General features: G+C 49.9%; 1 protein-coding gene across 1 annotated transcript; it reads right to left on the bottom strand.

The window, feature by feature from the left end:
• Positions 1-238: 238 nt before the first annotated feature.
• Marveld1 (MARVEL domain containing 1) lies at positions 239-4,503 on the bottom strand. Its single transcript, XM_005352297.3, has 2 exons — positions 2,300-4,503; positions 239-1,108 (listed from the first exon to the last, which is right to left on the bottom strand). The coding sequence occupies exon 1, from the start codon at positions 4,189-4,191 to the stop codon at positions 3,670-3,672; it is 522 nt and encodes a 173-aa protein (XP_005352354.1). The 5' UTR covers positions 4,192-4,503; the 3' UTR covers positions 239-1,108; positions 2,300-3,669.
• Between the last annotated feature and the right edge of the window lie 13,217 nt (positions 4,504-17,720).

The raw sequence follows: 17,720 nt of genomic DNA, 5'->3' as shown, positions 1-17,720 counted from the left end.
AGGGGCCAGCAGAGAGCAGACAGGAGGGAGGAAACCTCCGCAGTTCCCTTCAGCACTGACAAAAAACAGAGTGTCCCTCTCTGGAGCTTGCCCTCGGGGGCCCCTACTAACCACAGTGGAAACCTGTGAGCTCATTTTCCCTTCCCCTTAGAAGGCCGGGGTGGGTTGCTAGGGGAACCCAGCTGAAGTTACCACAGAGGACTAGGATATAAGATGCAAACAGAAGATCACACAAACCAAACTTTATTCCAGAAAGCATCCTGGGGTAACCAGGACTACACTACTGCATAAGGCACATGGCCCCTCCCTCCAGTTACCCTCCCTATACCAAAACCCACCCCTTCCTGGCCTTTGTGCATACTATTGAAAGTGTCCCCTGGGCCCACAAGAGCCCCCAGACTTGGAGTTGGGAGCTGTCTGCGTGGTCTTGGCCTGGCCCGGGTCCTAGTGTCAGAGAGGTATGCCCAGGAGACTACTGCCAGTTTCCAAATGCTCCAGGCCACATCAGCTGGTCATTCTGTGGCATTTGAGGAAAGGCAGGTGGCCCAGCAGTCCTATCCATCCTTCTCACGCGTGGCAGACTGAGGGACCACCAAGCTGCTGGAGGCCAAGCTGAAGGCACATGAGGAAGAGATGCTCCAGGCACATCTGGGTAGATGAGGCACCGCTGGCAAGGCCAAGATGTGTGCCCCTGATAAGGTCATCTGCCACAGACCCGGAGCCCTGGGGCCGAGCTCCTCAGGGAACAGGACCTGAGCTTAGTGATCTACAAAAGACAAACAGGTAAAGGATGCGAGCTGGGATTGAGACCCATCGTTTTGGGAATGGGAGATGGGCAGAATCAGTCCCAAGTGTCTAGAGTCTTGTGCCCAAAATTATAATGTAGGAGAATCGGGAGTCCTCTCACATCAGGGAAGAAATCAGCCTTCCCCACCACGGCTCTTCCACCACACAGTGTAAAGGAGAGACTTCTTGTTCTAAACCTGCCCCACGGCAGTGGAGACTCCCAAACCTTCTGATGGCCCTGGGTAAACCAGTGTAGCCAAGTAGGCAGGGCTGTGGCAGCTTGATCACAGTGGAGAAGTTCAGGCCTCAGCAACAGGAAAACCTGCAACATAATAACAAAAGTCACTGGCTAGCAAGGTGTCCCAGATGACCCAACAAAGCCCACCTCAGGCACAGACTGTTACTGTCTCTGGTTGGAGGAAAAGTCACCCTCTGTGGAACTTGGCAGTTGAGCTAGCCCAAGACAATGAAGAGCATTGGAGAGGATTTCCCAGACAGGAAAAAATACCAGCAAAATCCTCCCCCCATTTTTATTTTGTTGTTTTGTTTCTTTAGAGGATGGGGTCTTACTATGTAACTGGGGCTGGCCTGGAAATCATTATGCAGCCCAAGCTGCCCTTGAATTCATAATTCGCCCTCCAAAACCTCCAACATGCTAGAATTACATGCCTGTGTGAGCATACCCAACCAAACTCCCATAATCCTAGTGGATACAGACTTTTCCAAGATGAAACTGTTCTGGAGATACAGGGTAGTGATGGTTGTATAGTTGTGTAACTGTCTTTACTGACACCAAACTGCCCTGAAAGCTGCTTACAAGGGTAAATTTTAGGTCATGCATATTTTACCAATTTAGGAAAAAATATTTCTTATACTCAGTCATGAACCAAGGGCCTCATACATACTGTTCATTATTCTACCATCACGCCACAGCCTTAGCCCCAGAAAAAAAATATTAGCCACATCAAATATGTATTGAGCCTTACTATTCATAGTGTGGAAGAAGCTAGCTGTCAGCTTCAGAGCCAGCCTCCTTTACTCGTTATACCAAGGACTCTGGGCTTTGATCTCACGGTACTACACAGAGAACGCATGCATTCTGGCAGCATATCCACACAGTAGGGATACAGAAAGCGCAAGATAAAACTGAAACTCCACTCCAACCACTGCCCTCACACCAACAGCAGACAAACCCAACACCTCCACACGGAGCTCGAAATGCACAGACGAGGACCGAGTGCGGCTCCCTGATACGTGCATCCTCCACATGACAGGAACACCGGGCTGTCTCTAGCCGGCGGTGCCCTAGCTCCTTGTGCTTGTAACTAGACCTTTGTAGAGTTAGTAAAACCAATGAATTTTCACATCTAACACATGGTTACCACTGTGCTTATCACCGTCACTCTTCCTACCTGCTTTGAGTAAAATCGCTTTCATTTTTGGAAACGGAGTTGGCACCATGCTTTCTGTTCACAGGCTGATGACACTTCCCAGTTATCCAAAAATGTTTTACCTTAGAGGTGGCACCAGCTGTCCACCCCAGGTCCAGAGAGTTCTCAGTGTGGTGGCAGAGCTCACCCCACCAGCTGCTCAGAGTCAGTTCTGGAATCTCTTACGAGTGATGGCCATTTTGACTGGGAAACCACCTGGACAACCTTCGCTTCATTTTTCCCCGCGATGTGAAAGAATATTCAACAGTCCTCAGGTTTCTGGCTGATGAAGGACATCCAGCTCTTTTGTCATTGGGTGGACCCCCAGTTAGAGAAACTCCCAGCGAAAGAGGAGTTTCCTAATTTCAGTGGGTCAAATTGTGGCAATGACCTACACAGCACAGGGCAATCTTGAGGTGGGAATGGCTCAAGCCCAGTAGTAGTAACTTAGTAAACTAAATGACCACGTGTGGGCGTGGACCTTCGGGATTTCTGAGACCTCCTGCTGGCATTGCGAATCTTCAGGGGAAGACAGCACCATTGACAGACCCATTTGCCTTCTATTGGAGGTAGTACCTGACTGGCTCCCTAGAGAACATACTGCTTTAGAGGAAAGGGTGTGATTCTTATCTTAAAATAGCTGTTCCCAAGCGCGGGATCTGGGTCCCCAAAGGGATGGGCATCACCTTAACAATCGTTGTTGGTCACATAGGATCCCTAATACAAACATATTTAAGGGCGGGGTGCAGCAGAAGCTGGTGAGTGACATCTGAGAGAAGTTAGTACTTTTGGCCTGATCTGAATGAACCCCAAGGAAAAATGCGGGGAGACTCGCAATGTTTACTAAGGTACAGCCAGCGGGCTTTTGCTATCCACCACTCCTGTAGCTCGCCCCACCCAAAGACTTCGATGATGTAGGGCTGCGCAGGGAGAGATCCAAAATGTAACTAAAGACGTCGTTCATTCCAGCACCAGCTAAGGCCTGTCCCCAGCTCCGCTGGCAGCTGCCTGGCTGTATTCTACAGCACCCCAGGCTGGGAGAGGGGGCAGGGAAGGGATGCTCTTCCAACTGCAGGGCAGGAGGGAGGGGACAGTGGTGCAGGCCAAAGACTGGTTCCAATTTGGGAGCCTCCCCCGGATCTACGCAGCGGCGCCTGTCCACGTCTAGCTCTAGACAAGGAATGGGGAGAGGGACTTCAAGGCTTCGCCTGAGGCAGCCCATCTGAGTGTGTGCGTCAGGGCCTCGGATATTTGCGCTGGTCCCTGGAAGCTGATGGCTGAGTTGAGCTGCGGTGCAAAGTCAGATTGGAACTGAACGTCGGGGATCCAGGGCGCGGGTAGTGGAAACACAGACAGGGAGAGGGTGCAGGGGCGCACCGGCACGGGGCAGCGGCAGGAAGGTCTCGGGAGGGATCCCCGCACCGATCCGGGCCGCAGTGGGGTGCGGGCGGCCTCACACCACCTCATCCTTGCCCTGGTAGCGACGGCAACAGCCATAGAGCGCCGAGAGCAGGTAGAGGCCGAGGCAGAGGCCGCCGCAGACGGAGGCCGCCAGGAAGGCATGGTAGGCGCAAGGCAGCCGGTAGTTCTTGAGGTTGCAGTAGCTGTGGCGCTGCGTCTGGTCGATCATGATGCCCGTTGCAGCGCCATAGAGAGCGGCGGCCAGCAGGTCGTGTGCCACGTTGACCACGAGCCAGCGCGAGCCCAGCACGGGCACCAGCTCCTGCTTGCCCAGCAGCGTGATGAAGTAGAGCCCCAGGGTGAGCAGCCAGAAGAGCACGGACACGAAGAGCGCGAAGTGCACCGGGCCCTGGTACTTGCTGGTGGCGATGGTGATCCAGAAGGCGGCTCCCGCCAGCAGCTGCAGCAAACGCAGCACGCCCCACGGGCCGCGCAGGAAGGCCCGTTGCAGGCGCAGGGATCCGCGGGCCGAGCGCGCCTGGGGCGGTGGCTGGCGGGGGGGTGGTGGGAGCATGGCCCCCGGGCGCGGTGGCGGCGGTGGCGGTGCCCCGAGAAGCGGAATGGCTGCGCCTTGCTCGCTGGGGCGGCCCGGCCCCGAGCCCGCTGTCACCGCTGCTCCCGCTGCGGCCTGCGCGCCTCCCTCTGCTCCGGGTCCTAAGCGCTGCTTCTCCTCGCCACCCTTCTTCCTTCCCTCTCTCCTCCTCTTTTTTCTCGCTCTCTCCAGCCCTCCTACCCGCTCTTTGGCCGTCCCCTCGTCGGTCTCCACCCCTGCTCGCGCCTCTCGGCTTCCTGCCGTCGCCCTTCACCCTGGCTCCCCCCCTTTCTCCTCCGCTCCCATTCCTTCAGCCTCCAGCCAGGGCCGAAGGCCCGCACCCCCTAGCCCTTGGCAGGCCTTCCCTCCTCCCCCTCCCCGGGCTGCCGGCGCTGCTGGGCCAAGTTTGCCACATCTGGAGCCACCCCAGCTCGCCCTGCCTCGCAGGCCTTGGCTAGTCTTAGAGAAGGAAACTGTCTACAAACAGCGTCCTCATAGCCTGTGTCCGAACCCCCTTGATTAACACATCTCATAGGAGCTGGGAGACATAAGTCTCTCCCATGGAGGCCTCCTGGCACGCCTGGGTGCCATAAGTGAGCAGGAGGCCTGAACTGACAGCTGTTCCCTCTCTGGGACACCCTCAATACCCTGGACTTGCCCACCACAAACTCGTCCTGTCCAAAGCTGAGCTCAGACTGTCTAGCTATGAAATTCTCTTGTTCAGAGTAAGGATCCGTCACTTACTGGAGGCCCGGCTGCCTCGCCCACAGCTCACAGAACATAGCAATGCCAAGCACTTTCGGCCATTCCTTCCTAGCCATGTTTGTGTCTTGCTTAGATTAAAAATATGCCACCTAACATGGCCAGGACATAGACCCAGGTCTAAGAGACAGCATATCCTGTGTGTTTAACTATTCACCCAGATGGCAGAGAGCCCTCTGATGCCAAGGTGTATTGGCATTACATAGCCCGTGTTCTACATGTATTCTCGGGTAAGCCGCCAACAACACAAGCAATTAGAACAGTCATTTTCTTCATTTTCCTGAAGTCTAGAGGGGTTCAGACCAGGAAAGCAGTGAGAGCTTCTTCTCACTCCCCTCTCCCCACAGGCGCCAATCTTAGTGCTGAAACAGACCTGTTCTTAGCAGCGCTTTTCCTCACTGAGCACAGGATGGCACTGTGCCATGTCAATGTGGCATAGATTGCATAATCTGTCCCCAACCAAGTTCCAATTTCTTGTTTTTTCCACTTCCTTCCCCCACCCTTGCCCAAACTCCGTCTCTTCTTGCAAGTTTCCAACATGAATTCAGAAGGCCCTTTATTTCCCAAACCTTCCTTAGCTGGCAGACTGATAATTATTTGCTTGTCTAGGCAGCCATTTGAACCATTCCCCTGCAGTGGTTCTTGAGTCTGCTATGTCAAAAACCATGGTCTAGCCGATCTTACCCATCATTGCCTGAGCCTGGCATGTAGAGCCCCTTAGTACATATAAATGGAGCTGACTGTGGAGTGGTTATAGGAACAGTACTGGACCTAAGCAAGCCACATTCCTACGGGACAATGCCTACATCACACCTCCTGCTGATTCTACACTGTAGAGCTCCCCCTTCATATCCCGTTTCTTAACTCAGTGTCCCCTGGCCTGGCACAGCGGATCCCTTTCCAGCAGCCTGGCTCTACTTTGAAGAAAAAAGGTTTGGCCTGTCACTGCCACCCCAGCCTGTATACACTACCAGGAACGCTCTAAATGCAAATGCTAACATCGTGGTGCGTAACAACCACACCAACCATATGAGAGCAGAGCCCTGGAGTCAGTCCGCCACTGCTCCGCTACCCCGTGACTGCGCATGAAGGAGGGGCTGCCTAGCCCGCTGCATCTGATCACCTGTGCAGTGCAGCTGGCAGACAATGAGTGCTTAGTAAATACCGAGTGCCATTTTAGAGGCCAGGAACACAGAATAATATACGTGGTCCTGGCAACAGAATGTTTACGGTGTTAGGCCCTGTGGCTAGAAGTTGTATTTACTGATCCAGTTGTTGGTTACCAACACTGTGAGATACTTGTTCTTAGCCCTGATCCACCGACAAGGACAGGCAGGCTCTGAAGGTTGAGGCAGCAGACCTTGTCCTAGGAGCTGCTGAACACTCAGGAGGACCCGGGTGAAGCTGACTCCTCCTCTACAATCCAAGAATTTTTACACTTTACCCACGTTTTGTTTCACTCTTGCAGGGACCCAGAAGAGGGGTTCACCCAAAGAAACAGAGTCTGTGTCACACTGGAATCCAAACTTGCACTTGCAATCCTAATTCAGCACCTGGAGGGATGCACTCGGTGCCCTTGACTAGGGCTGAGACTCTGACTTGCTCCTAGCAGCTGAATCTGGCTGCTGGACTGCAGAGGGCATTTCTGTGAGCAGAGAGAGCCTATAGGACAATAGGAGGAAGAGAAGAGAATTCTTCCATCTTCTTAAAAAGGCATCTGGAGACGTGTGGGTTAGGGGGCCACCTGGTGGGCATAAACTTTCAACTTCGGGAGTCTCAACTCGGCTCCTTACATGGTAGAGTCCTTCAACAGCTTTGGAACGATATTTTTAGCCTCAGGAATCTTGAGAATATTCCAAGAGGCAGTGGAACAGACTTTCTGGAAGAGTGCAACCATGCGTTAAAGAAAAGCTTTGATTCTGTCCAATTCAATGAATCTAGTCTAAGCACCTGGCAGATGCAAACATGTGGTTGTGAAAGCAGGAACAAAGAGGACCCGTGCCTATTCTCAAGTGTTGGCACTCTGCTGGTTGCTAAGGGACAGCTCTGAACACAAAAGACAAGGAAAAGGGTCATAAGTAAACTACAGAAGAGAAGGGGAGAGTATTGTAGGGGAAGTCTGGGAATTTTCAGTCACAGGTGTCATGAAGGGTAAGTAGTGTTCATCCCAGAAGGAAGGAAAGACCTTGGAAGTGGCTATCCCCAGGGGCCCCAGCTTGCTGGCTGCCCCACCACACACACACTGGGTATGCCTAGACTACAAGACCATAACTGCTATTTCCCCAATAATCTCTCACGGTGTGTGTTCAGCCTGCACCTTCAAGGGATAAGGCAAAATGTTTCTCCAAAGTGGAGAGTTAGGCAAGTCCTGAGTTTGTTAATCTAGGCACTCAAGGGATCCCCGGGCCCTTTCTGAAGCCAAGCAGTCCGATGGAGGCAGGGGCTAGGGACAACATTCCGGGCCTGGACACGTGCTGAAGGAATTTGAATGGCAGTCTCGGCCTAACCCCTGCTCACCCCATGGGATATCAGCTGGTCAGATAGGAACCACAAGGTCCCCAGAGGCTCACTGTTGTCCCTAAGATCATGCCTTAAAAAGAGGCCTGCAGGTGTTAATGGAGTCCTCCGGCCCCAGGGTCTCTGATGGGGACATGCAGGCCCCCGCTGACTGCAGCTGGGAATTGCCTGGCCAAAAGGCTCAGGGAAGAGTGAGAATAGCCCCAGAGGAAGATCTGACACCACAGGGCACCAGGCAGTGCAGACTGCTTTCCACCCTTGCCTGGTTCACCTCCCACAACAGTTCTGTGAGGCAGGCACTTTAAAAACTGCCCTCAAGGGGGTGTCTGGAGAGATGGCTCAGTGGTTAAGAGGCCTGGCTGCTCTTCCAGAGGTTCTGAGTTCAATTCCCAGCAACCACATGGTGGATCACAACCATCTGTAATGAGATCTGGTGCCTTCTTCTGTCATGCAGGCATACATGGAGGCACAACATACAACAGAATGTTGTATACATAATATATAAATAAAATCTACATAATATATAAATAAAATCTTAAAAAATTCAAAATGGGGATAGGAGGGTTTTGCAGATCATCCAATCACCTACAGCTCACGAGAAAGAAAACCAACTCACACATCTGGGGAAACTGAAGCACAGGAGGGTTTCACAGATTATTTAATTACCTAGTGTGCTACGGCGCATGAGAAAGAAACCTAACTCACACATCTGGTCCTTAGGCTTTCATCACCGTGTATATCTGGGACTTCGGCGTTAGTATGGGAAAAGATGAAACTCTTTCCCTGTGTGGTGGGAAAGAGAAAGGCCCAAATGCCTGGAGATGGGTCAATGGAACCAGGCAGAACTCTGAGAGGAGGGGTGAGTATACAGGCCCGTCTTGAGATCCACACTTGGGGGACCTGGTTCTGCCTGGTGTGTTTCTCCTGCTATGGGACCTCAGGATGGGGTTGTCCCTGGATCCCACCTCACCCTTCAATGCAGGAAGATGGACCTGGCCAGCAACACTGGAGTTCAACGGTGCTCTGCCCGGAGCGCTACCTGCATCCCCTGAAACACGTGTGACTGCCAGTTCCATTATCTCCATGTGGCAGGAGGACAGGGAGACTCAGAGAGGCTGAGCGAGACGTAGCAGAGCAAGGAACTCAATCTCCATCTGTGGACACTAGGAACCATTACAGCTGCCCTCAGTCTCCAGATCCACTTTAACCAGAAACTTCCCAGGAAGGCCAGCCCCACAAGAGAATGTCCTAAGACATACACACTCTGAGCACTCAGCAAAAACCAAATGTGGTCTCCTTTCTATGACCACTTGGCTCTCCAGCCTCAGGTCACCACTGGACTCTCAAAAGAAGTGGAAAAGTGTGGGGTGGTGGTGGTACACACCTTTAACCCAGCACTCGGGGGGCACAGGCAGGCCGATCTCTGTGAGTTCGAGGCCAGCCTGGTCTACAAAGCAAGTTCCAGGACTGACTCCATAGTTACTTGGAAACCCTGTCTAAAGACACCACCCTGGCTCTAGTCTGTCCCCAAGAAACCTCCCTAGCCTACTCAAGTGAAATAAAACTGCTGCCCCAAAGACATCAAAGTCATGCAAGCTACCAGAGAGACATAGCCTGACCCAAGTAGCTGACTGGGTCACGGACCAAGTAAGACTACAGGGTTTTGGGAGTTGAGTCCTCCACTCTTACCTGCCTCAGCCCTTGCTGATATCGAGCTCCTGATGTAGGAGGCTCTATAAGACTCGATGCTGCCTTCTCCTACCCCATTTCTGACCCACGGTGGTGCCCCCCAGAATCATTTTCCTGTGATTTGGGTTAGTAGCTGCTCCCATTGGGACTCATGCTCAGGTAGCCAAGGAACATGTGACACAAATATGTGGGGAGTGGAAATTCTGGGAAATCAGAGGAAGCTGGAGTGGAGAGAGGAACCTTGTGCCAGGCGGGGTTCTCCAGAGAAACACTCAAGACAATGGGGAGAAAGGAGAGAGAGGGGTGGGGAGGAGAGAGAAGAGAGAGTGGGGAGGAGAAAGGAGGGAGGGGAAGAAAGAGAGAGAGAGGAGGGAAGGGAGAGAGGGAGGGAGAAAGAGATCACAAGAAATCAACTCACAGGATTCCAGAGGCTGACAAGCATTGGCTGGCGGGAGGCCTGCTGAAAGGGCACCAGCATCCATTACTCCAGGAGGATCAGGCTTTTTGTGCTGGTCAGACTTGCACCGGATTGGGAGTCCACGCACACTGGGTTGGGGGCTGGGGATAGGGGAGCATCTGCTCCGGTCAGCCTCCCAGTTCTCATCCTCACCCCGTCCACATCTTCACAGACAGACACATCTAGTGTCTTAGTGCATCTCGTACGGGACCAGAACACTTCAAAGGGGACAGTTGATAAGGAAAAGCTTATGCCGGTTCCTGGTTCTGAAAGCTAGGAAGTCCCTGTTTGAACACCCACATCTGCTGAGGGCGACAGCTGCCTCAGCCCATAGTGGACAAACAGAAAGGTGAACGGATGCGTGCAGTGGGCAGTCTACTTTATAACTCTCACGGGGACTAATTCAGTTCTGTGGGAGACCCCAACTGGATGAGAATGGCAATATGTCCATTTCATAACCTGGTCACATGGTAGGATCCCACCTCTTAACATAGCCACCATAGGATAAATGTCCTCATGACAGGGGCTCCTGAGAGCTGCTTCATGTGAGGAGGGCATATGGTGATATTTTGTTTGTGTCTTAACAAATAAAGCTTTGTCTGAAGATCAGCGTGCACAGCTAAGCCACTACAGGCCAGGCAGTGGTGACACACACCTTTAATCCCAGGACTCGGGAGGTAGAGACAGGAAGTGATATGGCTGGGCAGAGAGAGGAATGTAAGATGGGAGGAGACAGGCCCTCAGAGGCAATCTGAGACAGCAGTCTGAAGCAGTCAGTCTAAAGAGGCGGTCAGTCTGAGGATAGGATCACCACTTTGGTCTGAGCATGCGTAGAGGTAAAAAGTCTCTCTAGTGTCTGGATGCTCTGCTTTTCTGATCTTTCAGCTTTCACCTCATGATAGCTGACCCAGGGTTTTTATTATTAAGAACAATTGGAATTCATACCACAAGGACACAGCAGGATTTGGTGCCCTCTCTGAAGCAGGAAACAAGTCCTCCCAGATGAGAAACTGGCTGACACCATCTTACTTAGAAGCTACAGTCTGTGATGTCTTATTGTAACAACCCAGGTAGACAAAGCCACTCAGAATGTATAAAACACCACACATATACAACAGAAAACCCTCTGAACTGCTACAGCCTGGTGCCGGCTGTGGGTCCCAGGCTATGATGGGCACCTGGGCTTTCTTCTTTGAATGCCCATCCATGCTTTACCTAACCTTGACTAGAACCTTGGCTTCCTGGAATTCTTCCCTTGCTGGCATAGCCCAGGCTTCATTTCTGGGAGGGACTCACTCATCCTGTCTCCTTTGAGCTGCTGTGGTTTCTGATCAACCCTCACTATGCGGCCTGGCAGTACTGCTGGGCACCTCGGGGGATGCCCTGGTTTTGAAAAATAATTCTCTTTGCTTGAATGTGACAGACAGACAGGAATGTTGCTCCCTATGACATCAGCCATGCTTTTGTGGCACCCCTTCTCTTGGAGTAGGGATGGGACCTATAATTGGCAACAGTAAATGGCACACATGGTGACAGTTTGTCCTGCAGGACTCTGCCTTGTGACTCTAGGGACATTCCTTATTAACAGTTTGGGGAAGCTGGGGTGGCCAGGAATCATGGAACTTTCCAGAAGCCTCTGGTTGCTGGGAGTAGCCATCAGCTGGCAAGAAGTCAGTTAGGGCTTAGTCTGTCCCACAGTTACAGGAAGTAGAATCAGCCAACACCTCGAATGGGATTGGAAGAGCCTGCATTGTCAAGTCTACAGTCTCCAAGAAACAATGCCACCTCCCCACCAGGGGCAGACGTGTCAGTTCCTGAGCAACGACCTCCTGGCCCAAAGAAACAGAACATAACTTTGCCCCCCCCCCGGTTATTATTATTGTGCGTGTACAATGGGAGTGGGCACATGTGCCACAGTGTGCGTGCGGTCAGAGGACAATTGTATGACTGCGCTGTCTCTCCACCTTTAGATAGATAGGTATCAGGGACCAAATTCAGCTTGTACAGCAAACCTTTTACCCATCGAACCACTTCACCAGTGGCCTGGAGTTTGTTTTTTGAAATTGCCACATAGTATAGGTGTCTATACTATGTGATACAATTACACTTTTTTGGTTTGTTTGTTTGTTTTTGAGACAGGGTCTCTACATAGCCCTGGCTGTCTTAGACCTCACTGTGTACACCAGGCTGGCATCCAACACACAGAGATCTGCCTAACTCTACCTCCCAAATGCTTGAATTAAAGGCATGTGCCCAGATAATAACACATTTTTATTTACTTATTTAATGTGTATGGGTGTTTTGCCTGTGTGTATGTCTGTGCAGAATGTGTATGCAGTGCCTGCAGAATCTAGAAGAGGGCATCAGATTCCCTGGAACTGAAATTACAGATAGTTGTGAGCTGTGATATAGGTACTGGGAACCAAACCAGGGTCCCACGGAAGAATAACCAGTGCTCCTCGCCACTGAATATCTCTTCAGGCCCATAATTGCACATTTTAAAAAAGCAGCCAGAGCTCATCTAGGTAAAACCTAGCTCCAAATTGTCTTATGTCTAGAGTCCATGGCTGCATATGCAAGAGACTGCTGGCCTCTCTGACAGTTACAAAAGGAACTGAGACCTGCCTATGGTCGCCTCATGTTCCTACAGCCCCAGCACTTAGCAGATGGAGGCAGGAGGAACCAGAGTTCAAGGTCATTCTAGGTAACATATCAAGTTATGGGATAGCCTGGGCTACATGAGACTTCCTCAAAACCACACACACACACACACACACACACACACACACACGGTAACTGAGAAAATGGTAAGCCTGTTTTTGTGTGTGTACACGTCTAGATGTTTGTGTATATGTACATACATGTGTATGAAGCCAGAGGTTAGAGGTTGACTCTGGGTATCTTCCCCTGTCTCTCTACCTTATTTTTAAAATCATGTTTGTGGTGATTTGAATAATGACCTCCACAGGCTCATAGATTTGAACGCTTGGTCAACAGAGAGGGGCACTATTTGAAAGGTAGGAGGGGTGGCCTTGTTGGAGTAGGTGTGATTTGTTGGAGGAAGTGTGTCACTGAGGGTGGGCTTTGAGGTGTCTTTCTCTCCTCCTGTTGCCTACAGCTCCAGGTGTGAACTCCCAGCTGCCTCTCCAGCACTATGTCTGCCTGCATGCCACCATGCTCCCCCTCTGAAATTGTTTTTTTTTTTTTTTTTTTTTCGAGACAGGGTTTCTCTGTGGCTTTGGAGCCTGTCCTGGAACTAGCTCTGTAGACCAGGCTGGTCTCGAACTCACAGAGATCCGCCTGCCTCTGCCTCCCGAGTGCTGGGATTAAAGGCGTGCGCCACCACCGCCCGGCTCCCCTCTGAAATTGTAAGCAAGCACCAATTAAATGTTTTCTAAGCGTTTGCTGTGTTCGTGGTGTCTCTTCACAGCAGTAGAACAGCGACTAAGACAGGATCTTTTAAAAATCATTTATTTATATGTGTGTGTATTTGTGGGTCTCTGCACATGTGCAGGTTTGCAAGTGTGAGCCTATGTATACATACAGAGGCCAGAAAGGGGCATCAGGTGTTCCGTGGTACTCTCAACTGTTTTAAAGAAGCAGGCAGGGTCTTTCCCTGAACTGCCCTGGAACTCACTCATTATGTAGACCAGGCTAGTTTTTAACTCACAGATATCCTCCTGCCTCAACTCCTGCTGGGGTTGAAGGCATATGCCACCATGCCTGGCAGGGTACTGGGATCTGAACTCTGATCATCATGATTTTGTAGTAAGTATTCTTAATCATGAAGCCTTCTCTCAACCTTATTATTTTCTTTTTATTATTTGACTTTTTTTTTCCCAGCAAGTAGGTCTATGTATCCCGCAAGCTTGGCACCCTCAGAGTCAGAAGGTGTTAGATCCCTGCGGAAATGGAGTTAAAGATGGTTGTGAGCCATATGTGGGTGCTAAGAATTGAACCCAGGTCCTCTTGAAGAGAATCTAGTACTCTTAACCACTCAGCAAATCTTTCTAGCCCTCACTTATTGTTGAGACAAGGTGTCTCACTGAATCTGGAGCTCACCAGTTTGGCTAGACCGGCTGTTCAGCAACCCCAGGGATCCTCCTTCCTCTGCTTCTTGGCACCGAGACTGCAGGTGCCAGTACCACGTTTGGCTGTTTTCAAATGAACTCTGAAGATTCGAACTCAGGTCCTTATGCCTATGTGGAAGCTACTTTCCTTGTCCCTAAAGTGAAAATGAAACCATAATGTATCAAATTTATGCATGTTGTCTTATATCATATAGAATAAAATCATCACTTTTCATTAGAGTATTAAGTATTGCTAAGGGAAGGCCCCTTGAGGCAGTGTGAGTGAGTCTCAAGCATTTAAACACTTGGTCACCAGTTGGTGGGGTGTTTTTGGAGGTGAAGGTGGTGTGTCCTTGTTGGAAGAAGCATGTCACTGGAGACAGACTTTGAGAGTGGTCTCTACTTCTTGCTTTTGGCTCAAGATGTGAGTTCTCAGCTCCAGCCACCAGGCCTGCTGACTGCTGCCACCACTATGGACTGTTTTTCCCTCTAGGACCATAAGCTCAAACAAACCCTTGCTTCTATAAGTTGCCTTGGTCATGGTGTTTCATCACGCCAGCAGAAAATGACTAACACACCCATGATGGTGGGAAAGGCCCCCTCTGAGTCTGTGGATGACAGTCCTAGCCGGAAACACAGCAGGCAAGAAAGGCATTCTCAGATCTGGAGCTATGATGACTTCACTGTCTACTTGGCTAGACTTGGAACGACCTCCCAGGTACATGTTGTTATTTTAGGGTGTGCTACTTTTGTTTATGCTCTGGAACATTTGTTTAATGATGCAGAGATGTGTTTGATTAAATAAAATTCACCTGTGGTCAGAAGGTTGCGTCAGCAGCTAGCTGACAGGAAGTGGCAGGAGGAGCCAGGTGGAGAAGGGATTTTTAAGGAGGGGCGAAGAGAAGCCTGGGGCTTCTGGAGAGAAGCGAGTAGGAGAGGAGGTGAGCTACTTGCTATTCAGCCTCTCTGAGGAGCAGAATTCCACACACCTCAAACCTTGGATCTTGAGTTCTTTAGAGGAACAGAGATTTAGTTAAGTTCCCTTCGTAGCTTTGAAAGAGTCGGTGCCTGAGGAAACAGAATTTCTTCAGGCTGCAGCTTGGGATTGAGAGGCAGCAACATTTAAAAAGGAGGACAACAGGTACACCGACACATGTCTGCAATGGTATCTCCAGAGAAGGTAAGCTGAAGAAGGACGATCTTCCTAAATGTAGGGAAGACCCCATGGGCTGTGTCCTGCACTGAATAGAAAAGGGAATGACAGTTAAGCACTGTCTTATAGTCAAGGTTACTCTTGCTGTGCTAAAACACCATGACCAAAGCAACTTGGGGAGGAAAGTCTATTTGACTTACTCTTCTGCAACACTGTTCATCATGGAGGAAGCCAGGACAGGAACTCAAACAGAGCAGGACCCTGGAGGCAGGAACTGACGCAGAGATCACACAGGGCTGCTGCTTACTGACTTGCTCCCTATGGCTTGCTCAGTCTTCCTTCTTATAGAACCTAGTTCTTTAATAACCCAGTTCTTTCGGGGCTGTGGTGGCACACGCCTTTAATCGATCACTCTGGAGGCAGAGACAAGTGGAACTTTGTGAGCTCGAGGCCAGCCTGGTCTACAGAGTGAGTTCCAGGACAGGCTCCAAAGCTACAAAGAAACCCTGTCTCAAACAGAACACAGTTCTTACAGAACCACCAGCTCGGGGATGACCCCCACCTACAATGGACTAACTAGGCACTCCCACATCAATCACTAATTTTAAATAAATGCTTTACAGGCTTGCATACAGCTCGATCCTATAGAGACAATTTTTTTAAAACTGAGGTTCCCTCCTCTCTGATGACTTTAGCTTGTGTCGAGACAACATAAAACCACCCAGCACAAGCAGCTATAGTTATCTGTTTCCCCACTGCTGATGCAATGGGACCATCTGCCTTATGCTCCTCCTACTGTCTTCCCTGCCGTGGGTAAGCTGGCAGGCAAAGTAAGCCCTTACTCCTAGTTTAAGCTGCTTTATGCTAATATGTGGTCATTGATACAAAACTACCTTTTTTGTGATCCAACAGTTACAACAAATTTGCCCTATGTGGCCTGCTGGTCCCGTTGGAGAATGGTGATTGGGGGGAGTACAGCTTTGGTGGGAGGAGTCCATACTTGTAACAGTGGACAGCCTCATCTCTGGCATCACAGTTCATGACTTCAGAGCTGGAGAAAGGCTGTCTGTCATGCTGCCCGTTCTTCTGTCCTCCGTCATGAATAGATGCTGATGGACTTGCCAGTGCACCAACCATCACAGCTGCCTATCTGATGACAGTATTTCCTGGAGTTGATCTAATTACCAGGAAGCCACAAGTGCTTTTGATACATTAGTTAAACTTGCATGATTTGAAGGGTAGGAGATGAACTCCACCAGCATTCAGGGACTGGATGCCCGCACCACGTCACACATTGGGCTTTCTGTGGTGACAGACTTTTACACTTCATACCACCTATCTCAACAAAAGAGGCACAGTGCTTGGCAAGTTTGCTCTTTAATGTTAAAAACAATATTTACCATACTGAAGCACGCTACTCCAAGCCATTTGTGGAGTCTCTACCAAGGCTGCTGGTTTTGAATTTGGACCAGAAAGAGAGAAGGCTGTCTAAGAAGTTCAGGCTGTAGAAAGAACAAGCCTCTCTCTCTCACGCTAGACCTCATGGGTTCTCAGATCCATCACCCTCAGTATCTGTGGTAAACAGGAATGGCTTGCCTGCCAGCCACTCCCTCTTGTTCCTGTTAGCGATGCATTTGGTGAGATATCAGATGGCAATGTGCGCAGAGGTAAACATGGGGATGGATGGGTTTGGGATCGTCGTGGCAAACTGCATCTCTGTTGGGACTGATTTAAGGCTAAATATATGATCCAGGTTCAGCTGAGGAAATGTGAAGGTAAATTTGATGGATAGAGTTGAGGAAAAATGGTCCTCATTATTTAAAAGCAATGCATGAATTCTGTCAAGGGGACAAGAAGACAAGATGGGAACTAGGATGGAAGATTTGCAGAAGACATACAAGACAGCTGAAATAAAGAACTCTCAAAATCCAACGATGAAAAATAAACACTCAGTTTAAAAAGAGCAAAAAGGCTGAAACTGCACCAAGAAGATTTAAGATGGCAAGAAACCTATAAAAAGATGTTTAACATCCTGTGTAATTAAGGAATTGCGAATTAAAACAATGCAATGCCACGAGTACCTATTAAAGTGAGCAAGAGCCACAACTGGGTACAGCGGGGCTTTGGGGAGGCTGAGGCAGGAGGATGGCAGCCAGTGTGAGGTCAGCAGATCTACAAAACAAGACCCTATCAAAATGGAAATGACAATAGTAATAAATCCAAAACCATGGCAACACCAAATGCTGGCAAGGTTGCGATGCAGCAGAGGCTCATGGGACACAAAATGGAGCAGCCGCTTTGAAAAGCAGTCTGACAGTGTCTCATAAAACTCAGCATCACCTTATTACAGTAATTGTGTTCAAAGGAGTTCAAACCTGCCCAGTGATGCATAAAGACATTTGATTCATTATTTCCTGACCTTGCAAGCAACCAAGATGTCCTTCAGTGAGTAAATGGACAGGTGAGCTGTGGTAGCCACACAGTGGAATATTATTCAGTGCTGAGACAAAACGGGCTACCATGCCATGGGATACGGGAAGGAATAAATACATAGAAGCAGAAGAGGCCAAACTGAAAGGTAAAGGCTGAGGCTAAAGAGATAGCTCAGCAGTTAAGAGCACTGGTTGTTCTTCCAGAGGTCCTGAGTTCAATTCCCAGCAACCACATGGTGGCTCACAACCATCTGTAATGAGGTTTGGTGCCCTCTTCTGGCTTACAGGCATACATGCAGATAGAATACTGTATACATAAATACATTTTTATTTTTTTATTTTTATTTTTTATTTTTTTGGTTTTTCGAGACAGGGTTTCTCTGTAGCTTTGGAGCCTGTCCTGGAACTCCCTTGGTAGACCAGGCTGGCCT

Source organism: Microtus ochrogaster, chromosome 8 (assembly GCF_000317375.1).
Source record: "Microtus ochrogaster isolate Prairie Vole_2 chromosome 8, MicOch1.0, whole genome shotgun sequence".
Lineage (NCBI taxonomy): Eukaryota > Metazoa > Chordata > Mammalia > Rodentia > Cricetidae > Microtus > Microtus ochrogaster.
This window is presented reverse-complemented; position numbering and strand designations above follow the sequence as displayed.

Bases quoted from the DNA above. Each gene is read 5' to 3' on its own strand.
- Marveld1 (XM_005352297.3), bottom strand. From the start codon at position 4,191: ATGCTCCCACCACCCCCCCGCCAGCCACCGCCCCAGGCGCGCTCGGCC.